At 35.3% G+C, this 22,438-nt stretch overlaps 1 protein-coding gene across 2 annotated transcripts in view; it reads left to right on the forward strand.

The window, feature by feature from the left end:
* The first annotated feature begins 90 nt into the window (after positions 1 to 90).
* LOC137408412 (DNA polymerase lambda-like) overlaps positions 91 to 22,438 on the forward strand; it is a 36,353-nt gene continuing 14,005 nt past the window's right edge. For both annotated transcript variants that reach the window (XM_068094934.1, XM_068094933.1), the window contains exons 1-7: positions 91 to 187; positions 9,093 to 9,328; positions 10,029 to 10,168; positions 13,002 to 13,178; positions 14,821 to 14,916; positions 17,701 to 17,778; positions 20,181 to 20,390. In XM_068094934.1, coding sequence (XP_067951035.1) covers positions 9,124 to 9,328; positions 10,029 to 10,168; positions 13,002 to 13,178; positions 14,821 to 14,916; positions 17,701 to 17,778; positions 20,181 to 20,390 — 906 coding nt within the window. In that variant the 5' untranslated portion in view covers positions 91 to 187; positions 9,093 to 9,123. The remainder of the gene's footprint in view (positions 188 to 9,092; positions 9,329 to 10,028; positions 10,169 to 13,001; positions 13,179 to 14,820; positions 14,917 to 17,700; positions 17,779 to 20,180; positions 20,391 to 22,438) is intronic.

A 22,438-nucleotide genomic window follows, 5' to 3' on the forward strand; every position in this document is an offset into this window, starting at 1 on the left:
TTATTCAAAAGAGCTTAGTCTGCATAACTGTGGACTGAGAGCTAAGAAGGGTGTAGCGAGTCTATATATTGCCAGTTCTGTCGTAAAACCGCTATCACTCCTCCTCTATATCAACGGTTCGTGATTTAACAGCTAACTGCATAATTAGATTTCGAGCATACATTGTTTTTGCTAAACATCAAAACAGGTACGGCTATACTGGTTTAATTTGCTGGCTTTGAGACTTGTACCATGTTAGTTCAGGCATTTCCTTTAGCTGTTTAACGAAATCCAATACTACACGTAATAAGAATCTAAATAATTACATGCATTGAATAAAACTTTCATCTTTTTGTAATTAACTTAACCGCAAATAAAAGGAAAACTTTGATTGAAGGGTTGACTGTGAGTGTTGAGCAGACGAGTAAAAAGTTATTTCATTGTATTGGAGAAGCACACTTCTTTTTAGCGAAGTTCATGTAAACTGTTCTAAAAACCGTAGTTAGCTTAACGCGCTCCAATTGAGTTAGTAACATGGCCAGCTGACCGAATCATTAATTTTTATGGCTACACCCGGTGAGTTTTTTCCTAAAATTCACCATTCTCATATAAGCCTAAACCTTTGGTTTAAAATTATCAATTTGTAAACTAATACGATTCTTTTTCAGCTGCAAGCAAGGCGTACATTTATAAACTATAGATGCATAATTGTATACATATTATTTCAGCATTAAAATATGAATTTCACAAAAATCACCGCATAGCAGCAATATATATTTAGCAATATTTGAGGATTGTACCCATATTTAGCTAGCAGCATCTTATCTGCATTTTAGTCAGTTCCATCAATGATATACAGCCCCCATGGGGCTGCATGGGGGGCTGTATATCATTGGTTCCATCAATATTTAGTTTAGTCGTTCTTGAACTAATTGACATCTGTTGACACTTGATAGACACTTGTTTTCATGAAATCTACATTATTTTGCCACATTTTTTTCACTTTCACACATACAAAAGGTTGTGTGAGGTTGTACTTCGCATACCTTTTGATACTTTTTTATGTCTACTTTTTAACCATAATCATGAAATAATAAAATTGTAATTTTTGTGCTGATGGATATGTATGGAAGCTAGTTTTCTTGCATTTTCAGTTAGTCTTGCTCGGAGATAATAGACAGCTTTGTGATATTTCAATGGTAGTAGCTCACTTTAATTGTTAGAGTATTTAATTATTTATTTAATTTTATTTATTAGCTCACTTTTATTATTAGAGTCTATCAGTTGTTACTATAGCGCCACTTTCTATCAGTTAGTAGTATCGGTATTGATTGGTATCAGCAGTTGACTGTATCGTCAGCAAGTAAAGGTTTTAGTTGTTGAGCTAGGAAATATTTTTGAGAACTTGGTATCATCATCATCAGTAAGGAGCTCTGAGTGTCATCAGGTGTCAAATACTGTTAGCTTTAAAAGTAGTTAGCTTGTTGTAACTTGTTAGTAGGGTAGAAAGAGTTCAAGGACATCAAAGACGCCGTGTCTCAACTAAAACTGAGAATACACTATTTTACACAGCCTTCATATGACAAGTTCAATTTTGAGTTATTCACTCATACAAAGTGACATATTCCTAACTAGAATTTTTACCTAAATAGAGTGCAGGTTAATCGAGTACAAAATAGATGCATGTATCTAAATACTTTAAAATATTAAAAAAATGTACAAACAATTGTGTATGTAGAATGTATTGTTTTATGCATTGAAATATGAGGGGGGGGGGATAAAGAAACCAACATATATACAGATAAAGCTGTACAGAAAGATGGAAGGAAAAACTGATACAGACAGACTACTGAATGTATAGATTGGTACAGCCTGAAATAGAGGCAAATATTTACAGACAAATAGATTTTTAAAGCAGATGACTATATAGATAAGTGTACAGACAGATAGATAGGTGTTTAGATAGATGTACAGTCAGATAAATAGGCGTACAGATACATAAATGTACAGGCAGATTTATAGATGCTGAGTAGAACATAGAAGAGTATAGACAATCATGTAAACATTGTTTTATATTAAGCCTCACTTCCGGTGGCAGCGTACGTTAAAAAAATCTGCATACATTTGCATTGAGCTGAATTTTTCTTACACTTTTTGAAGCTTAGAACCAGTGCTAAAAATAAATACTGACTGGAGGACTTTTATATTAGTCTAAACTAACGAGGAAGTTTAAATTCTAATAATAATTAATAAATTAATTATGATTCAAAAAACGGATTTTACCAAATACTTGATATACAATTTTGGATTTTTTTAAACATTCAGAAAACGAAAACTTCTAGTATATGGGAATCACCAACAAAATAAAGAATGGAAAAGTAGAATTGTTGTGGATAAGTAACCCTAGCTACTTTTTGAAGTGGCTTCTGGAAGGTGAAAGTTAGTGTCTCAGTAATATGTTATCAATTGGAAACGAGGTATTTCCGCCACAGCTAACTAGCTATGACGTCATTGTCTAAACTCTTATAATTTTAAACTCAGGATAGATGTACAGCCAGATGAATAGGTGTACTGGCAGATAGATAGGTGAACAAATAGATAGGTTTTCGATTAGCTTTAAAATATAGGTGTTTGATTGTGACTAATCTCTACGCTTCAACTATGTACTACAAGGAAACCTCATCGCATAGTCTACCTGCTACACTTGAAATTTGGTAAGGCCTACTTGCATAATTTTCAACAACCATGCAAAACTACACAACAGAATATTGATTGACACTGAATAATATCCTAGGCTAAATAATTGCCAGGGAAATTTTACCAGTGAAATTATTGCCTACCTCCAAAATCTGGAACATTTTGTACACAATGAAGAATACAGATAGCTATCTGAGCCACTTGACCTTTTGACCTCCCGTATTTTGACCACCTTACTGTAATGATAATGGGTTAGCCAGTCGGTTAGACAGTATGTCACTGGTCGAGACATACTATAGTGAGTCGTCTTCAAAACGACACTAATAAATTTTTGGTCTCCAAACACCATTTACTTACAAGAAAAATCAGGGAACTGCAAACTTTTGGAAACATTCATGTTCGCATGTAACTTACAGTTTGTAGGAGCAAATATTTAAACATGATAACAACAGTTTTATGATTTTTGCTCACATCAGAAACACACGAAGACCTTTAGTAAAAGATTTCACCATTTGTTACAGAGGAATGTCTAAGAACTGATGTATGTATTTTTTATATATTTTTTTTTTCTATGATAAAATTTATAACATGGAAATGCCATTGTCTGACTCCTACTCTCAATTTTGATTTTACTTTTTTTATTGTAGCCATAACTATAATTTGTTGTTTATAGAGTAGTATTTATCATTGTATAATGGACTTTGTATTGCGATGTACTGTCGATTTTGCTATAGTAATTAGCTGAAGTAATTACCATATATCCTCGAATATAAGCTGAGTTTATAACAAAAAAAGTTACCAAATTAAGAGGTCGGTTAATAGGCACATAACTCTGACAAAAACAAGAACGCAAACAAAATGGGATTATGCCAACTTAATTCCGACAGCTTCAACTCAAACCATGCTAAGTATGGGGATTGGTTGCCTGTTATTTACAATTTGTTTTACACCATATCGAGAGTGCGCACTTGAAAAGATGCGCATGTGAATGTTCGTTTAAAAAGATGCAACAAAACTGGTGCATTTCACCTTTCTTCTCTCTAACTTTGGTTCTCACGATAAGAGCATGCAGACACACGCGCAGACACACGCAAAGCAGCACTTGGTTGCTAGTAGTAGTAGGCTATGACAGCAATAACAGTCTGTGATTGGTTGGTCATACATATGATTGCTTTTGCAGTTACACCAGTCACATTAATAATGCCGCTAATGCAGTTGAAAACATTTGATCATTAATAATAAAAGTAAAGCATAACAATAATGGTTATCTTTTTTATTAATTTACCTCTGCAGCCTTTAGCGGTGATAGGTGCGTACGACGTGTTACAGTTTTTAGGGTCTGCTTATGTGTGGATTTCCATAAGCTTGCATATAAAACAGCTATAAATATATACATTTTAGCGCTGGTTTAAACTAGGGTCAGCGTATATAAGAGAATGGATTATATGTGAGGATATAAGGTTTTCTTTTTTGATAAGCTGGTATAATTCTTTTTGTACGTTGAAACCTTATAAAAAAACTACAATGCAAAGAAATTTCCTACACCTGCAATAACTTAACACGCGTGATGAAGTAGTGTGTAGCTGGTTTGCAGTAAATTAATAATGCGTATTAATAATTGCTTTAAATTACTCACTAAATAATTGATTAGCAATTAAATTTAATAAATGGCTAATTCAATTATTAATGTAAGTTCACAAACCAGAGATTAATTAATTTATTTATGTAATTCTGAACTGCCAATTAGTTATTAATTTAGGTTAATTGTAATTTTGACCACCACTCTAACCCTGGTGAGTAGCTGTAAAGAACTATTTTCGTTTGTGAGCCATTAAAGACCATCAAATAGAACTTATTTTGCGTGGAGTTTACTATTTTACGGTTACTATTTTACTATTATACCGTTATTTACTATTTTCTTACACAACCAGCTTTTTGTCAGGGCTAATTCAATTTTTAATGACCTTTGTTGACTGAGCTAAGATAGGGATTGTATATTGCTTCAACTTCTTTGCGATAAACCAAACTTACAGGCTTTAGGTCTGATGCCTTAGATCTACAGAGATTCAGTGGGTGCTTGACTAGTTATGCTGGTCTTGTGTAGCCTAGGATCTGGGGGTTGGGTATGACTTCAATTCTTTGTGTCTCTGATCTCATCTGATGGTGTAGGGTAAGGCCGTTTTTGGCAGGATTGTGACGCGCGGGACATTTGAATGTTTCCTCGCATACATCTCAGCTCAGATGTGAAATTCTGGTGTCATTTATACTGTTTTAGAAAGCACTTGACATCAACTATCAGTGAATAAGATTTTATCCTTGTCATGAAATGCGTTAATAAATTATGAACCATTAAAGCTAGTGTGACGCGCGGGACCATAATTTGACATGAAAAACTACTCTTTGATTAAATGGAAAAATGTTCTGAAATTTTAGACTCATAACATTATTATTTGACTAGCTTAAAGCTCTAATGCCATTCTACTAGAAATACATACCATTTGTTTCCAGGCCAAAGTTTAATGATTCTGTAAAGTTTGAAAGAAGACTACCACTTGTGACGCGCGGGACTGTGACGCGCGGGACAAAAATAACATTATGAAAAATTAAGCATCTTTCTATGTTTTGTAGTTGTTAGACCACAAATTGCCATGAGTTGTAGTTGTAACATTGAATATACTTGTGCTAAACCAACCAATAATTTAAAATTATTATATGTTGTATTTATTTTATTTAAACGTCAAACATAAAACAGGTATAACATAAAGATTGTCAGACTTTTATGCAGTAAACCATTTTCTTTTAAAATCATCATATTCTGCCATTATTATCGCCTCATTTTCTAGTACAAAGTATCTCAGTGACCGGGTAGTTGCAGCTGGGACAATAACAGGGCATATTTGAAGAAGAAAATTCCTGTGGGTGGTCCTTATGTCGTCGGGGCTTGGCCACATGAACTGCTTGCGTGCACGGTGCATATATTTTATTATGTAGCTACCTTCATTAACTTCCCCTGTGAGAATTTCTCCAATGCTTACTTCAGAATCATAGGCCACTGCGACTAGCATTTGTGGTAAGAACTGAGTCAATGTTCGTGAAGTAGCTTCTGTGGTTACCATTTGATCCGGTTTGCTGCTCGGTGTGGATGGAACTGGCTGCCAAGTGGAAGGACACCATTCCATCAGTCTAACATCGCCATCTTCTTTAATGGCTATGTGATGGCAAGATCGAATGCCATGAATTGGAGGTGCAGTGGACCAGCGTTCTTTGCAGATCCAGCTGTTTTAGTGATAACATTTTCTGAGATGTATAAAATCTTCATCGGTTTTACCGATTTGAAAGTTATTATTGTTGCAGCTTCTGCAAATGACTTCGCTGAGTTTACGACATACCATCCCCGATATACTGCCATTAATACCTGTTGCTTGATGCTTCCCCAACACCATCTACTGCACCTTTGCCATGCGATGTCTCAAAAAAACTCCAGTCAGCTGGCATACCCATTTCTTCCTTATGCGCAATCAAGTTCTGAACTGTGAACCGATTTTTAAATTGCGATGTGGATCCATCACTTACATAATGGATATGTTGCAAGTTAATACTTTCTGCTTTCAGAAACTTTACAAGTTCTCTATTAAACGTGTAAACAGCATCCTTAGTGTGTTCTAGACTATCACTAACTATTGCAAAGCATTTGTGGACTAGAACTCCATCCAGCTTATAATAAATCATGACAGTGAATACTGTCACCCCTATTGTGGTGTAGTAGGCACTTTGGATTTCGGTTGCTTGCTTACAGTTAAAGTTCTCACTGAAGTCTTCGTGAATGATCACATCCCCATTTTTTAAAATTTTGTTTGAGGTAACTGATTGATTTGTGTTGACGGTTGGAAGTGTACATATGAAGGGAAAGTGATGTCAGTTGGTATTTCAGCAGCACAAGCAAGTCAGACGATGGCATCTGATCTTCGAGCTTGTTTAGGAAGCCATTTTCACCATCTCTCCACTGATAAAAATTCACATGTTCTTTAGCGCTAACAACCAAACTATCGATTGAATCGACGCCACAAGAGTCGCATTCCCTCTTCACGCATGATTCATTTTCCATGTTACACACAGTTCTTTTCAGTAGCTGGTGGACAGTAGTAGGCATTTCCAGAGAACAGACACTGGCCTGCCGCAGTCCCAATAGAGCTAACTCCGCATTTTCGCAGTATTTGCAAGCACAGACAATTTGATCATGTCTAGAAACTGGCTTGCAATTTACCGGGCGCAACTCCTTAAATTTACTAAGGCTCACCTTGATATCTGGATATTCCCCATTAAAAATCTCAAAGATGTCACTCAACGTGTAGTTCAGCAAGTGTTTTCGAAGTTTTCGTCGCTTACCAGTCTTGTCTTTTACACTGATGGTATCCTTCTGGCCTGGCATTACTCGACTGATCTTACTGTCCAGGTAAAAATGTGTTATCTTCTCCACTGTTGATTCAAGTAGCTTGTTCCGTGGCTGAAAATTTATTCGCGCTTTTGGTTTAGGCTGACAAACTGCTTGAAGGACAATATCCTGTTTGGTCGGGCTCATCATGGACAGCTCTTTACCAATCAAAAGAGCTTTTTTCGCGGAGTGTGGCAATGCTGTCTGTTGTTTTTTTCTTGCTCGTCCTTCAGACTGTCGACTTGGAAATATGGAAGAGGTGCTTGTTTCCGGTGTTGAATTAGCGTCTGCCTTTTTAGCGCGATATTTGGCCTTTCTCTCTCTTTCCTTATCGCGCGTTGCTTCTAAATCTGATGGAGTCATGCGAAATTTCTTTCTCTCCCTGTGCTGTCTACACCTATAAAATCATAAAGCTGTACACTCATATGCAATACAGATTATACCATATTATGTACATATTATATACATGTATATGGCATGAAACCTGTTGAATGTTTGCTCAAATTCGTGATTCACTTTACATTATTGAACCACCACTATGGTGATTGATAAAACATGCTGTACATACTTGTATATATTTGCTCAGAAATGTAAAATAGGCATAAAAATATATTTTACCTTTCATTCTCTAGTTTCCTGAATGCTTTAAATCCATGTTGTGCTATGAAGATTTCTCTACTTTTACGCTTACGATCCATTGAGTTAGGCATCTTGCAAGCAAATGACATCTAACATAACGTCAAGTATGACATGACGCTGAGCGTTATGCTGAACGCAATGTTATTCTGTCAGCCCTGCCTGACAGGGAGGATGGCATGCTGTTTAGTATGGTGTCTTTTGGCAGTATTACCATGCCGCCAGGAAGTGTGGCATGATGTTAACAGCAGTTTGGCAGTCATTAGAAAACATGCAAGTTCGAAAGTGTGAAAACAGTACTTCATTCTAAAAAATTCTGACAGTGTTTATGAGGGAAACCTACTTACTCTACTGACTGAAAATTCAATGCGTGAGTGAAAGGGAATTTTCGTAACCATACTTTAAGAATACACATTTGGTTCAAAGATTACCTCGTGATCTGCACACTAGTTGTGTGTATCAAAAGAATAATCTTGACAAGCTCCATATTCTGAGTTACAAAACATCATAAAATATTTCTAATTCATTATTTTTCTAAAAAAAACTGGCTCTATAAACTTGGAATATCCAGCATTACTTTCACATACCAGGGTATCAGAGAGAATTCCCAAACAAAGGCAGACATCACCAAATTACTAAAAATGTCCCGCGCGTCACAAATACATCCATGTACCTATAAAACTGAAACTTGCAGTATTTTCAGAAAATTGGCGAGTTTATCTAAGCTATAGCAGCCCAAAATCGAATTATGGATGATAATTTTTTATCTCAGATAGCTTTGAAAAAGCAGGCTGCAACTAAATACACTAAAATTGTGACGCGCGGGACAAACTATTTTTTGCTTGCCTGAATGGTAAGGAAAAATTTTCATTTTCTAGGAAAAAACACCTGGGCTAGAAAATCCACTCATGTATTGATTATAAAATGGAAGCAAAATTTATTTCAGAATGAATTGCAAAGTTTGAGAGCATATGATCAATTGTCCCGCGCGTCACACACGATACCAGAGAAACCTACTTGCATGCCCAATATCTTCATGAGAGAAGATTTGATTATAAAAACTTTTGTGTTTCCACATGTCTGAACATGTTTACTCGCTAATTAACTGAAAATTAAGGTTGCAAAAGGCAGAAAAAAAATGGCCTTTGTGTGTGACACCATGCTTGGCCTTGCCCTGTAGCCTTTTTAAGGAGTTGGATCATAATTCCTACTATCGACTACAATCAATAATACCTGATGAACACATTAATCATATGGCTTTTCTTTCATTTTGTTGCTAGTCTAGGATTTCTCTGACATTGCATATATATGGTAGTACTTGTGGCTAATGGCTGATCAACTTTTGCAGGCTGTATGGCCAGCCTGAACTGACAAAACTGATGTCTTTCTTCTCTGACACAAACTGTCTGATTATTCCCAACATACTTGGCAAGTCTAAAGCTCAATTCTTTGCAAGAAAGTTAAAAGAATTTGGAGGACGCGCACAGATCTTTCAGCCTAAAGCTGAATTAACAAATCTCTCAGCCTTTACTCACGTGATTGTTGGCCCTGCTCTCACCTCTGACCAACTTTCAAAGATTTTAGGTATGTGATATTCGCTTCCAATATAGTGTCCGATATGTGTGATAATGGTAGCGTTGTATTCATCATGGCGGTTATTTTGCTTCCTTGTTAAGTTGTTTCAGTCTTGCTTCTCAACAGAAATACCTTTTTTTTGTTTAAAAATACGTCAAAGCACGAAGGACTTTGAAGAATGCTTTTCTTAAGATGTTTTTCTTTATAATAAAATCATTGATGTTCAAGAATTTTAAATGCTGTTAGTGGCACCCATTTTGTATTTAAAGTCGTGGTTTGTAATTTCCACTGCTGCCATTTGTAGATAGGCCTATTGGTCATGATGGAAGTTTGACATACATGTACTCTAATCGTAATTTAAACTAAAGTCTGAAAACTCACTGTTAATAAATTTTTTAATATAAATAACCTTAAGAAAATTTATTGGTATCCTAAATCGGTAATAATAAATGACTAGAACACGTTATGAATCGTGCAAAATTTAAAATTTGCAGTTTATTACTTTACAAATTTATATGGTTTGATTTTGGGATGACTATCAACAAGGATTCTTAGTTTAGCTTCTGAAACTTTGTTTTTTTTACCAATTCTTCGAAAGAATGAAAACTTTAAACTATGACAACACGTCTTCAGTAACTAAGATGTCAGCTAGTGACTACTAGTTAGGCACAAGTTGAACGACTCTCCATAAGAAGAATATGTTTTGAAGGACTCAAATTGATTGAGACTGTTGAGAAGTTGGTCTCCAGTCTCTGGCTAACAAAATGTCTAGAAAACCAGTCTCTCGTTAGCTGTGATCCGTATATAGTTCCTCTGACAAGTTCAAGTACAGCAACTGGAAGTTACGAGGTAAAGAATATCAACTGTTTTATTTTATTAGCTGGGAACATTAACAAAAGGAGCTACAATTTATTAGTTCAAATCAATTTATTTAGTATTTATAAAGTTCATAATCCTTTAACGTAGTTGGTGATGTCAGAAGTTGGACATTGACTTATACAATCCTCCTGATGCTTTTTATGATTGGTAAATAGACCAGAGTTGTATTACTCCAATCATACCGATTAATGACAGCGCATAGCACTTTCACACCCATGGCATTTATTACGGCGGTGTGGGAAATAATTTGGATCTCTGTGTTGGAAAACTAAAATTCTCATTTACGACATTCTTTCTCATAGCGGGTTTAGTCCATAGCCGTAAATGATATATTAAACTAGGTTATTAAAATTAAATAGAAGCATTCTTGCAAGGAAACTTTCTTTTTAGTCAACATATACAGAGTTTGCCATTCTAACTATTAAATTAAGGTGTTTGTTAATTTCTGTGTATTGTTTTTGTGTAATTTATATTGTATAACTGGACACACGGACAGACAAACAGAATGCAGACAAACACTGAGATTTATATATACATGTATATATATTCATCCTTGTTTTGTCATGATTTCAAATGTGTAAACCAAACAGACTTCTGTAAAATTATGTTTTTGAATAATTACGTTGACTAAATTCTGAACATTTCATTTCTTTTATGGTTAAGACAACCATTTTTACAGACATGACTCTAGGCAGTCTAGGGCTATATGAAGTTGTTTTCTTTTTGTTTGCTATTAGTTGGTATTGTATGCTATATTTTGAAAGTAAAATGAAGGTTGCACAAGCTAATATTTTGCACTGGTGAGGGTATTAATGTAGTAGACATATTTGTGCAACAGCATTAGCCCTTGATCCAATGTGTCAATGTTTGTTACGAGAACTTTTGCTTCACTTTTTGAATGATGGAACCTCTTGCATTTTGAAAAATTCTTACTAATTATATGTTTGTCTCATTGCAAATATTCCTTTTAACAATTAATTTAAATAAAAAATCATTGAAACTTTTTTGAACGATATCAATATGTTAAATATATGGCTTTTCAGCATGAATATTTGGAGTTGCCTGCTCTATGGCTTTGTTCGATGCTATTCATATTAAATTTGATTTTAAAATTGATGTGACCAGCAATACAAACATTATGAAAAATAAATAATTCTGCATAAAACATTGGCATGTTAATGCAAGATTTGGAATTATCTTCTCGCGACATTTACCTATACATTGTAGTTCTTTTTAAGCCCTTTTGTTACCACTCTTTTCAATTCACAGTTCTCTAAGCTTCATTGATAATAGAGTGTGTTAATTGCTTTGTTTGCATAAGGTTAAAGTTAGAGTTGTCCCCTTATGACATCTTAGCAGTTTTCCTTCTGAGCACTTATTACTATATTCCCATACAGCGATACTGTTATAGTGTAGTGACAACTGGTGGGTGCCAACACTGAAGCACTATGCTGGTCAGACAAGCGGATCACTTTTCCATAGGGCGCTATAGTAGAGCTATGATTGTACGAAGCCTTACGTCTATGTTGCACTTTCAAGGAAAGCAGTACCTATGCACACGCACAAGTGCGATGCCATTAGTTGCCAAGGCCATTCCTATGGCACAAAGATGGCGCATTGCACGGGTGTTGCGCTTCCAAACAGTGGCACTGAATCACGACAGAATGAAAGTGACATGGCTGTATTCATGATGGCATTGTAGTGCCATACGGGGTGTGTTACTACGCTATCACTTTATGGAAACTTAGTAATTATAAAGGTTGACTTGCAACAAAATTCACATTACAGTGATTTGGTATCAAAAGATTCACCATGTCTTACTCTGTTGCGTTGTAGGTGCCAAATATGTGGAAATGTGATTACAAGCTCTTCAACGCTCAAAAACGAAAAGCCGCTGTAGATCGGAATCTGTTTCTCTGACGTATTCATTACAGTTTTGTTATCATTTTGTCACGTGATGTTCTCACGTGAATTGAAAGGCCAATAAAAAGCTCAATATAAAACTTATCGTAGCACTAGTTTATGACAAACACTTAGGGTTTTACCGAAGACCCCTTATCAAATATAGATGCTCGCTACTTTACAGCAAATAATTTTTGCAGCACTTTTCGATTATCACAGGCGAACAATAGGCTCGGCATGATTATCAGACAATGATATGTACTCCTTCAAGCTAAGGTTAAAAAGTTCAACAAATTAGTACGGTAAGTTATAAGATATCAGGGCTAAAATTGACAGCATTACAATGACGATAAAACAGACGCGTAAGAACAATAGACATGGTTTTATTGAATGCGTGAAGTGTATTTGTGAAAATATTTCGTCGAATGAGGTTGCATGAAAGTGTAAACAGAAACCATCCTGTAACAACTACGTCCCATTTGAGCCGTTTTGGAAAGCGAATGCAAACTACGGCGGTCTCGTGTGACTGCGATTAACTGTTCGTTTTTTTGCTTTTAAGAGCTTGTAATCACATTCCCATATATTTTGCGCCTACAACACAACAGAGTAAGACATGGTGAATCTTATGATACCAAATAACTGTAATGTGAATTTTGTTGCAAGTCAACCTTTAAGGCTTTTATCAACAGTGAGCTCATCTAGCCTAATATAGTTGGGGTTATCTTTTCACAAACTTTTTTATTACACTTTTCGTGGCGCCATTTTATCATGCCTGTTGATGATGAATTACAGCAAATGTTTGCTACTCGATGCAGCCATTTACTGATCACGATAGAATGTTGTTGGTTTTGGCTATGCTATGCGCTGCTTGTCTTTGTTGATCAATTGCAATTTTCGTTAGGCCCCGCCTTCTCAGGTCACGCCTTCTCAGACTCTACCTTTCAAGACACAACCTTTAGCTCGAGCACCACCTTCTCCTGAGCCAGCAGAAGATGGGGCTTCACCTAGCAAGCAACTCAAGACAGCAAATGACTCTGACATTGAAAAAATACAATCTGTAGACAGAACTAACGTCGATGTGAGTTACTCTATTACAATCAAACTTTGACAGACAAGGTTGATTTTTTCTTATATTAATTTCATACATTAAATTTGCTCTATGTTGGAAAATACTCTGGTGAGAATACATTGTTTAATTCTTTTCCTAGCCCAAAAGTAACGATAAATATTTTAAATAATATAATTTAGCACTAAAAATACATTATGTAAAATCACATAAAAACAAATATATAAATGTAAATTATATGTAAATCTGAATTAAGAAACTAATAACTGGTAACAAAAGGCTTCTATCGCTACTTTACCTTAAAAACACCTGGACAGAAGTGTCGGCTTACCTTGCAGACACCTGGACAGAAGTGTCGGCTTACCTTGCAGACACCTGGACAGAAGTGTCAGCTCAGCAATGCATTTAGTCAGAGTAGGTAGAGTAAGGGATCATTACTCAGTGTAATTTAATCTAACTCAAACTATATATATAGTTTAAATCAATTTTTATGTTTTTTATTTTACATTTTATTTGTAATTTTTATTACATACTTTTCTTTTATTTCCTAAAAGGTAATGTTTCTAGAAATTTAAGACGTCGTTTGTTGGAAATTACTTGCATATGATATCAACAAGTTGTATGCAACCTCTAACAATTATTTTATAAATATCTTGCTAGCTCCTTTAACAAGGTCCCACCTACTATCCGGTCTCTTAACAGTGAAAGGTAATTTAAACCCAATATGTCAAACCATTGATTTTATCTTATTGACTAACTTGCCCTTGTTTGTTCTATGGTTCTTGTATGGCATGATTTGGAAAACATTTCTGTTTGAAAAGAAATTATCATCAATAAAGTAATATATGTCGAAAAAAAAGTTCCTCAAGTTTAATGTGAAAAGGTGGAGGTGATTAAAGGTCAAGTTAGGATGTATTTATTTTAGGGTTTATTGATTCAGTAACATCGTAACACTGGTATCAGTGTTTCTATCTGTCTGTACACCTATCTATCTGTTTGTACATCTATCTGTCTGTACACCTATCTATCTGTTTGTACATCTATATGTCTGTACACCTATCTATCTGTTTGTACATCTATCTGTCTGTACACCTATCTATCTGTTTGTACATCTATCTGTATGTCCATCTATCTGTCTGTACATGTACTTGTCTGTACGTCTATCTATCTGTCTGTACATTTATCTGTTTGAATGCCTATCTATAGTGTCATCTGCTTAAAAATCTATCTGTCTGTGAATATTCGCTTCTATATCAGGCTGCACCAATCTATATATTCATTAATTTGTCTGTACCAGTTTTTACTTCCATCTCCCTGTACAGTTTCATCTGTATATACTTTTGTTTTTTTATCGCGCACCAACGTGTCTCAATGCATAAAGCAATACATTCTACATACACAACTTTGTTTTTCTTAATATTTTTAAGTATTTACCGTAACACTTCTATTTGAATGCCATGGCGCTCTATTAGAGGTTTTACGGTATCTTTATATTCTGTACTCTATTAATCTAGATTCAGGCTGATATTTCTGCACGGACTTTTGTCACAAATGTTTATCTGCCACCGGGTGAAATAACTACCATGTAAGTCTTCTTTTATTTTTTGCTTTTTTGCTAGTCTATATAACCGTGTATTATGCCACTTCATTGTAGAGATCAAAATTCATATGCATGACGTCGAGCAAAGCTACAGAGCAGGCAACTCCAAAGATGACTCATGTTAACGACCATATAATTGATAAATTGCGGGTATGTTGAAAGTTTTCATAGCTTATCTTGAAGGCTATTCACTGCAGCTGATAGCAGAAGCACTAGGAGACAATCGTGTAAAATTGAGTTTATCATATTAGAAAATATTTATCATTTTATAAAAGGTAACCTCAAAATATGAGAAAAAATTATCCATTATTTTTTACATCTGTGGAATCAATCCTATTTAAGTTAGAGCTTCACGATAATGATATGGTAATTTAATTGTTTGGTGGCAATTTTACTTAGACGATTTGAAAATCGCCACCATTTCAAAAGATATCGCCAATTATATAAACTATATAATCGTGTGATGGCGATTTATCTCTCGTTTGACGAGTTTCAGAGTGAGATATACTAGAACTAAACGCACCGGCTTTTTAGTTTTATAACAAGCTTATTCTATTGCCTTCCACGCACACAGGCATTCATAAAATAAATGTTGTTAATTGTTACAAACACAAAACAGTTTCTTTTTAAGTTGAAATATACAAATATATCTTAGCAAAAATTTACATGTCCTTTTTACGTAATAGCCATCAAAATTTTGAATACGAGGATATTGGTACTTCTCGATACTGGTACAAATGTAAAAATGAGACTTCATACTGCTTTTGTCTAACCGAATGGAGAGGCTATTCCTACTCGAGATTATACAATTGTCCGCGTGAAAAAAAATCGGCCATGACCACAATTTAGCAATTGAGCCTTACGATAAACCGGCAATTTAAGTTTATGAAAACGTGAAAAAGCATCGTGTTTCATAGTGTTAAAAGAGTTCATAGAGTTTCAGTTAATTTGTCATTTTGGGTGTGAAAACGGGAAAAGGGTTTATACGTTATGTAATAAGAGCGATGAATTGTAAGAGCTTTCGTAGTCTTGTGGTTAGAGGAATGGATTGCACACCTACAGTTGCAATCTTCCTGAGTTCAAGTCCATCCGAATGTAAAATTTTAATTCCAAAATTGTAAGAGCTATAGCCGGATAAAAGGAAGGACATACACACGTACAGACACACAAACTTTAAGAAATATATATATATTTATTAGGTGAATGCCCGGTGTTGAATGGGTGATAAAAAGCTTTTTGATCAAAAATTTATTTTTAATTAACCAAGTCTCTTTATCCAATGAATTTGAGTAACTTAAGCTAGTCAAAATCTTTACTATAATAAGAGCGTTAGGAAAAATATTGCTTCATAATCTTTCACACAATCATGATCTTAAAGCATGCTTAGCTGAAGCGTAATTATTTTAACCAATCAGCATTAAAGATTGGCAGGTGCATAAGTATGTTCAAAATTATTCCATTGCATAGCAATGTAGCTACTTCGCTTAGTGCTTTAGCATGCCTGTCTGCAGACCTTGTGGCTTCGAGTTCAAATCTAATGTAAAGTGCATTTGTCTTGCCTAAAACCTTGCTCTAACTGGACCCACAGGCAAACTAATAGACAAATGACAAATACTGAGATTTATATATATAAATATATATTTATATAAATATATGTAGAATGCAGTAGCAGGAAACTGTCAGTAGCTGAAAAAAAGATAAGTGAACTATTCAATTTTCTAATTTATATATATTTATATATATATATTTATTTATATATTTATATATATACATATATATATATATGTATATATATATATTTATATATATATATACACTCATGCTACAGACAGTACTGTTTCGGCTATTGAAGCCTCATCAGTGCAGCTCAGAGCTCAGGCAATGGAAACAAATCCCATTACCAATGAGAGTTGACTTGCCATGAAATAACCAGGTTGCCTCACAGACTATAAGAAAGTCAATGTGCTGGCACCAGAGTGCTCAAATCACAAAAGTGATGAGCTTTGCACATCACTTTTGTATATATATATATATATATATATATATATATATATATATATATATATATATATATATATATCTATATACTTTGTATATATATACGCTCATACATACTACAGACAGTACTGTTTTGGTTAGTTAAGCCTAATCAGTGCAGCTCAGAATAGGCAAGGGAGATAACTTCCATTTCTATACATATACATACATGTATGTGTATATTTATATAGGGAGATAACTCCCATCACATATATTTACACTAGAAGTGTAAATATGTATAATATATAAGACTAACCTGGAGCAAGTACATTTAAAGGATATATATATATATACATGTATTTATATCGCTCTAAAATTACTTGCTCCAGATTAGTCGTGAACTCATGTCGCCCAGGGATTTTCCATGCTTTGAATCTCCTCAATGTGTACTTATTCTCTGTTATGCTTCAATCTCACACCTAAATGTAAGATTTTCTATGTAGTTTTTATTTTCTAGTATAGAAATGTTTGCACCAGATCGGGCTTGAACTCTCAATTTTCACATTTGTTGTTGTTAGTTAATCCATCTCAATAAACTGTTGCTCTAATAGAACCTGCTGCGTTTGCTAAGTTGGCTGCATTGTATATTTCAAATGCGAAGTAAGATATTATTGTTTAAACACTGATAATGCTCTTAATGAAATGCTAGCTTGGAGCTTCAGTATCAACTTTTAAGTGTTTCTCATGAAATAACCTACTCTGTCTATGCAGAAAACAGATACACTTCCCTGATGTACTTTGCACTTCAAATTTCATTACTACAGCCTGCTCCAGATGCAATAGTTGCAGTAACTGTTTGTGAAAATAATGTAGGTTCCCGTTCAATTCTTTGATATTGCATTTCCTTTTTATGGATAAAGTTTGTAGCATAGCAGATAACTGTGTTCTTACATACAGGAGATGGCTGAAACATACAAAAGTACAAAAGACAAGTGGAGGGTATTTGGCTATGAGAAGGCCATCATTGCATTGAAGGTTTGTTTCTTACTACATATAACAACTTAATTGCTTGCAGGTGATGAGAATATTGATCACATGAAAGGGGAATATTGATCACATGAGTGGGGAATATTGATTACATGAAAAGGGAATATTGATCACATGAAATCAGGAATATTGATCACACGAAAGGGGATTATTGATCACATGAAAGGAGAATATTGATCACATGAGTGGGGAATATTGATTACATGAAAAGGGAATATTGATCACATGAAATGGGGAATATTGATCACACGACAGGGGAATATTGATCACATGAAAGGGGGAATATTGATCACATGAATGGGGAATATTGATCACACGACAGGGGAATATTGATCACATAAAAGGGGGAATATTGATCGCATGAACTGGGGAATATTGATCACATGAAATGGGGAATATTGATCACACGAAAGAGGAATACTGATCACATGAAAGGGGAATATTGATCACATGAGTGGGGAATATTGATTACATGAAAAGGGAATATTGATCACATGAAATGGGGAATATTGATCACATGAATGGGGAATATTGATCACATGAAAGAGGAATATTGATCACATAGCATGATTTTCATTATGTCCTAAAACATTGCCTCTATAATGCTAGTGTGTTTCTACTTCAGTGTTGACAAGTGGTGAGTGAGATGGAGCATCAAACGAACACGTTTTATTCATTATTTTTCTATTTATTGCCTGTTTTAAAAAATTGGGTAAAATATAAAGATATAGATTTAAAAATCTCTTGTCAGTTTTAAAAGAACTTTTTGAATCACACTATTTGCTTCTAAAGGGACTGACCTCCACATTTGGTTAAATCATTAGGTCAACAGGTATAAAGCCATGAGAGTCAATAACTTGCTTCTAGCTGCCACTCACATATGTGTTTTCTTGCAGCACTGAAACTGCGCAGACCTTTATACTATTTTTCCAGGTTCTTTACAATTCAGCCACTTTCACAGGCTGTCAAACCATCTGCTTTCTCCTGAAATATTCTTACTGCTTCAAATTTCTATGATGACGTGATTTTATCATCTTGTAATCACGGTTCTGTTTGTTCCTATCTAGATGTATCACTTAGCTTTTAAGTGTTCTTATTGGTTGATGTTCAGTTATTTTGACAAAGTAAAATGGCAGCTCAGAACATGTGTATACCAAAGTGTATTATGAACACGCTGACTTCTCATTGAAAATTTGTATACTGCAAGTGGACTGGCAAAGCAGACACCTCGTGATTTGGTAAATTGTGCGAACACTTCAATGTCTATATCGACTCGCTTGTTCCAACTCATATCAACTCATACCGTCTCATATCCACTCATATCAACTCATATTAACTCATACCAACTCATATCAACTCATACCAACTCATACCAACTCACCTTCGCAAAGGCAGGAAAGATAGATTGATAAAATTATAATTGTTAGTGTTAAAATAATTTAATTGGTAAGACAATTTACTTTTCTTTTCACATAAAGTGGGGAAAGTGTCACAACTTGGCATGTTCTATGAGGAGATAATTCTTCGTAATTTTCTTGATATTTTCGGAAAAATGGTAAACAAGCTGGTTTTGTCATGATTTTAAATTCATATTGTTTTCTAAATTATTAGATTGTATATAAGTAGCTGATATGATATGAAAAGGTTGCAATTTTGTCACAGCTAGATTGCAATTACTCATGAGCTTTTATGCTGCATTTTCGAACAAATAACACAGATTTTTATTTGAAGTTGCTCTGGCTCAAGGTCATCACTTAAAATTTACTCGATTAAGAGACCAATACAAATTATTTGGTTGGTTATTATTTATTGCAAACAAGATAAATTAAATATACATTTACTTCCATGTACGTTTTGTACTGAAAATGAGAAATACAGATAAAAATACATTTTATAGTGTAAATCAATTGAGGTAATACACTGCATTGCTAGTCACCGATTGGTTGTGATTTATTTTTATTAATGCGAATGGGAATTCTGACACAACTACAAAAAGAGTTCTTTGTTTTCCCCAAAAAGTAGGTTCACCTACTTTTTGGAGAAAACAAAAAACTCTTTTTGTAGTTTACTAGAATCAGAGCTCGTTAGATATTTATGTTTTTGAGATTGCAATTTGAAGTTTATTTTATTTGATAGTGTGTTAGACTTTTGTTATGGATTTGTAAAAATTATGTAGTTTTAGAATTATTTAAGAGAAGTGTGAATGTGTAATTAGATGCTTGATCTCTATATCCGTGAATATACCATCATTTATGCCGGGCTGCAGGCATCTCTACTTTTGGCCGTACTTGTATGCTTGGTATGCGTTTTTGCGATTTTGAACATTCATATTTCAGATCAAACTTGTTGAATCATAGAAATATATATTTTCAAAGTAATTTTTGTTTTAGGCAACTTCTGAGCTGATAGACACATATGAGAAGGCGATTGCCCTTCCACATGTTGGTAAAAGTCTTGCTGAGAAAATTGTAGAAATTGCAGAAAGCGGTAGATTTGAGAAATTGGAGAACCTACAATCTGATGATGGTTTGCTCGCTATCAAACTCTTCATGAGGATATGGGGCGTCGGTGTGGAGACAGCAACCAAATGGTCCAATCAGGTAAGATATTACATATTCCCAGATTGTGAATAGTTGAGCTCCAATTTTAGCTTGTTGAAGTTATGTTCTCTTTTACAACAATTTTTAATTCTTATTGTAGCTGAAGGTGAGTCTACGCATTTGATGATTTGAATGTAATCTTTTGGAGTCAAATACATATACAAATAAATATTTTATCATGAAATTTGATTCAAACAATGCCAAGAAACCAAGTAGCAAATATAAATCTGGCTTATGAATGATAAAGTAAATGAGATAGATTAATATGGTAGAACAACTCCTTGACACAGTGGGTGACCTTGAAGCAAGCTATTGTGAAAAAGAAAGAACCAAGCTTAATTCTTTTTTAGCTGGTGAAACTGGCCACGTAAATCGCGGCAGATTTTTTGAAGGAAAGACTATGATTGTGGCAGCGCTGATTAGTTGGGGTCAGCGCTGATTAGTTGGAGGCAGCGCTGATTAGTTGGGGGCAGCGCTGATTAGTTGGAGGCAGCACTGATTAGTTGGAGGCAGCGCTGATTAGTTGGGGCACCGCTGATTAGTTGGGGGCAGCGCTGATTAGTTGGGGGCAGCGGGGATTAGTTGGGGGCAGCAGTGATTAGTTGAGGGCAGCGCTGATTAGTTGAGGGCAGCGCTGATTAGTTGGGAGTAGCGCTGATTAGTTGGGGGCAGCGCTGATTCGTTGGTAGCACCGCTGATTAGTTGGGGGCACCGCTGATTAGTTGGGGGCAGCGGGGATTAGTTGGGGGCAGCAGTGATTAGTTGAGGGCAGCGCTGATCAGTTGAGGGCAGCGCTGATTAGTTAGGGGCAGCGCTGATTAGTTGGGAGTAGCGCTGATTAGTTGGGGGCAGCGCTGATTCGTTGGTAGCACCGCTGATTAGTTGGGGGCACCGCTGATTAGTTGGGGACAGCGCTGATTAGTTGGAGGCAGCGCTGATTAGTTGGGGGCAGTGCTGATTAGTTGGGGGCAGCGCTGATTAGTTGGGGGCAGCGCTGATTAGTTGGGGCAGCGCTGATTAGTTGGGGCAGCGCTGATTAGTTGGGGGCAGTGCTGATTAGTTGGGGACAGCAACGATTGTACTCCCTACAGAATTCGGACATAATATTTGTATAAATTATAAATAGTGTTTAAAACCTATAACAACAACATGTGATAGTCAGATTACCGTGTAATAAATAGAACGAGTAGATAGAGCTTTAGAAAGAAGGATAAACAATAAAGTAACGAATAAAAGCTATGAATGGTACATTTGTTTACCTTTAGCCTTGGCTGCCTAGGAAATAAGTTGCTGGATGGAAACCAATGGCAGAGCAGCTCAGGGGCACCACTTTCAAATCGAGCTGCCTATCCACTTGATTTTCCTGTGATTTTTCAATTTTTGGTTTTCGGCCTTTTTTTATTTATAATCAACTTTTGTTATTTGGAGCAATTTCTCAAAAATACTACAAAAAGGCATTTCGTATCTTGGAAATCATGGATCTCAAAAGTAGAAGTATTATTGGAGGTAAAACTTGTATTCAGAGTCTTTCGTAAGTGGAGGTTCTAATATTTATTACATAACTGATTGCTGTGTGATGCTAGCGTATCTAATATATGACAGCATTTCTACTCGCTACTAGATTAGCCTTGACCTTTCGCTGTTTTGTGACATTTTTTACATGCAAATTATGTTGAAGGCCTTTTGTAATGCTGAAAATTATCATGAAATTGTAAAGTACATATTTTAACAGAAAACTTCTTCTGTTTTTAAGCTATTTACTGCTTCGCACACAGCCGCTTAATCTGTGGCTTTGTAATTCCCAGCTAGGAATGGTCATTATACAGATTGTACCTAAAGGCTGGTTTACATAGCCTGTCTTGACAAGCTGTTGTTTTTGCGTAGTTGTCCCCCCGTCAAGCGGCGAGCAACAACAGCTTGTCACAAGACGTACTGCACCTGATGCATCAGCTGCACGTATAAGGAGTTGTTCTCTTCCGTCTATGCGGCTCGGCTGCGATGTTATTCCGGTCACTCCATTGGTAATCATAACGGATTTCACGCAAAAA

The sequence above is a fragment of the Watersipora subatra genome, chromosome 11 (genome assembly GCF_963576615.1).
Source record: "Watersipora subatra chromosome 11, tzWatSuba1.1, whole genome shotgun sequence".
Classification (NCBI taxonomy): Eukaryota; Metazoa; Bryozoa; class Gymnolaemata; order Cheilostomatida; family Watersiporidae; genus Watersipora; species Watersipora subatra.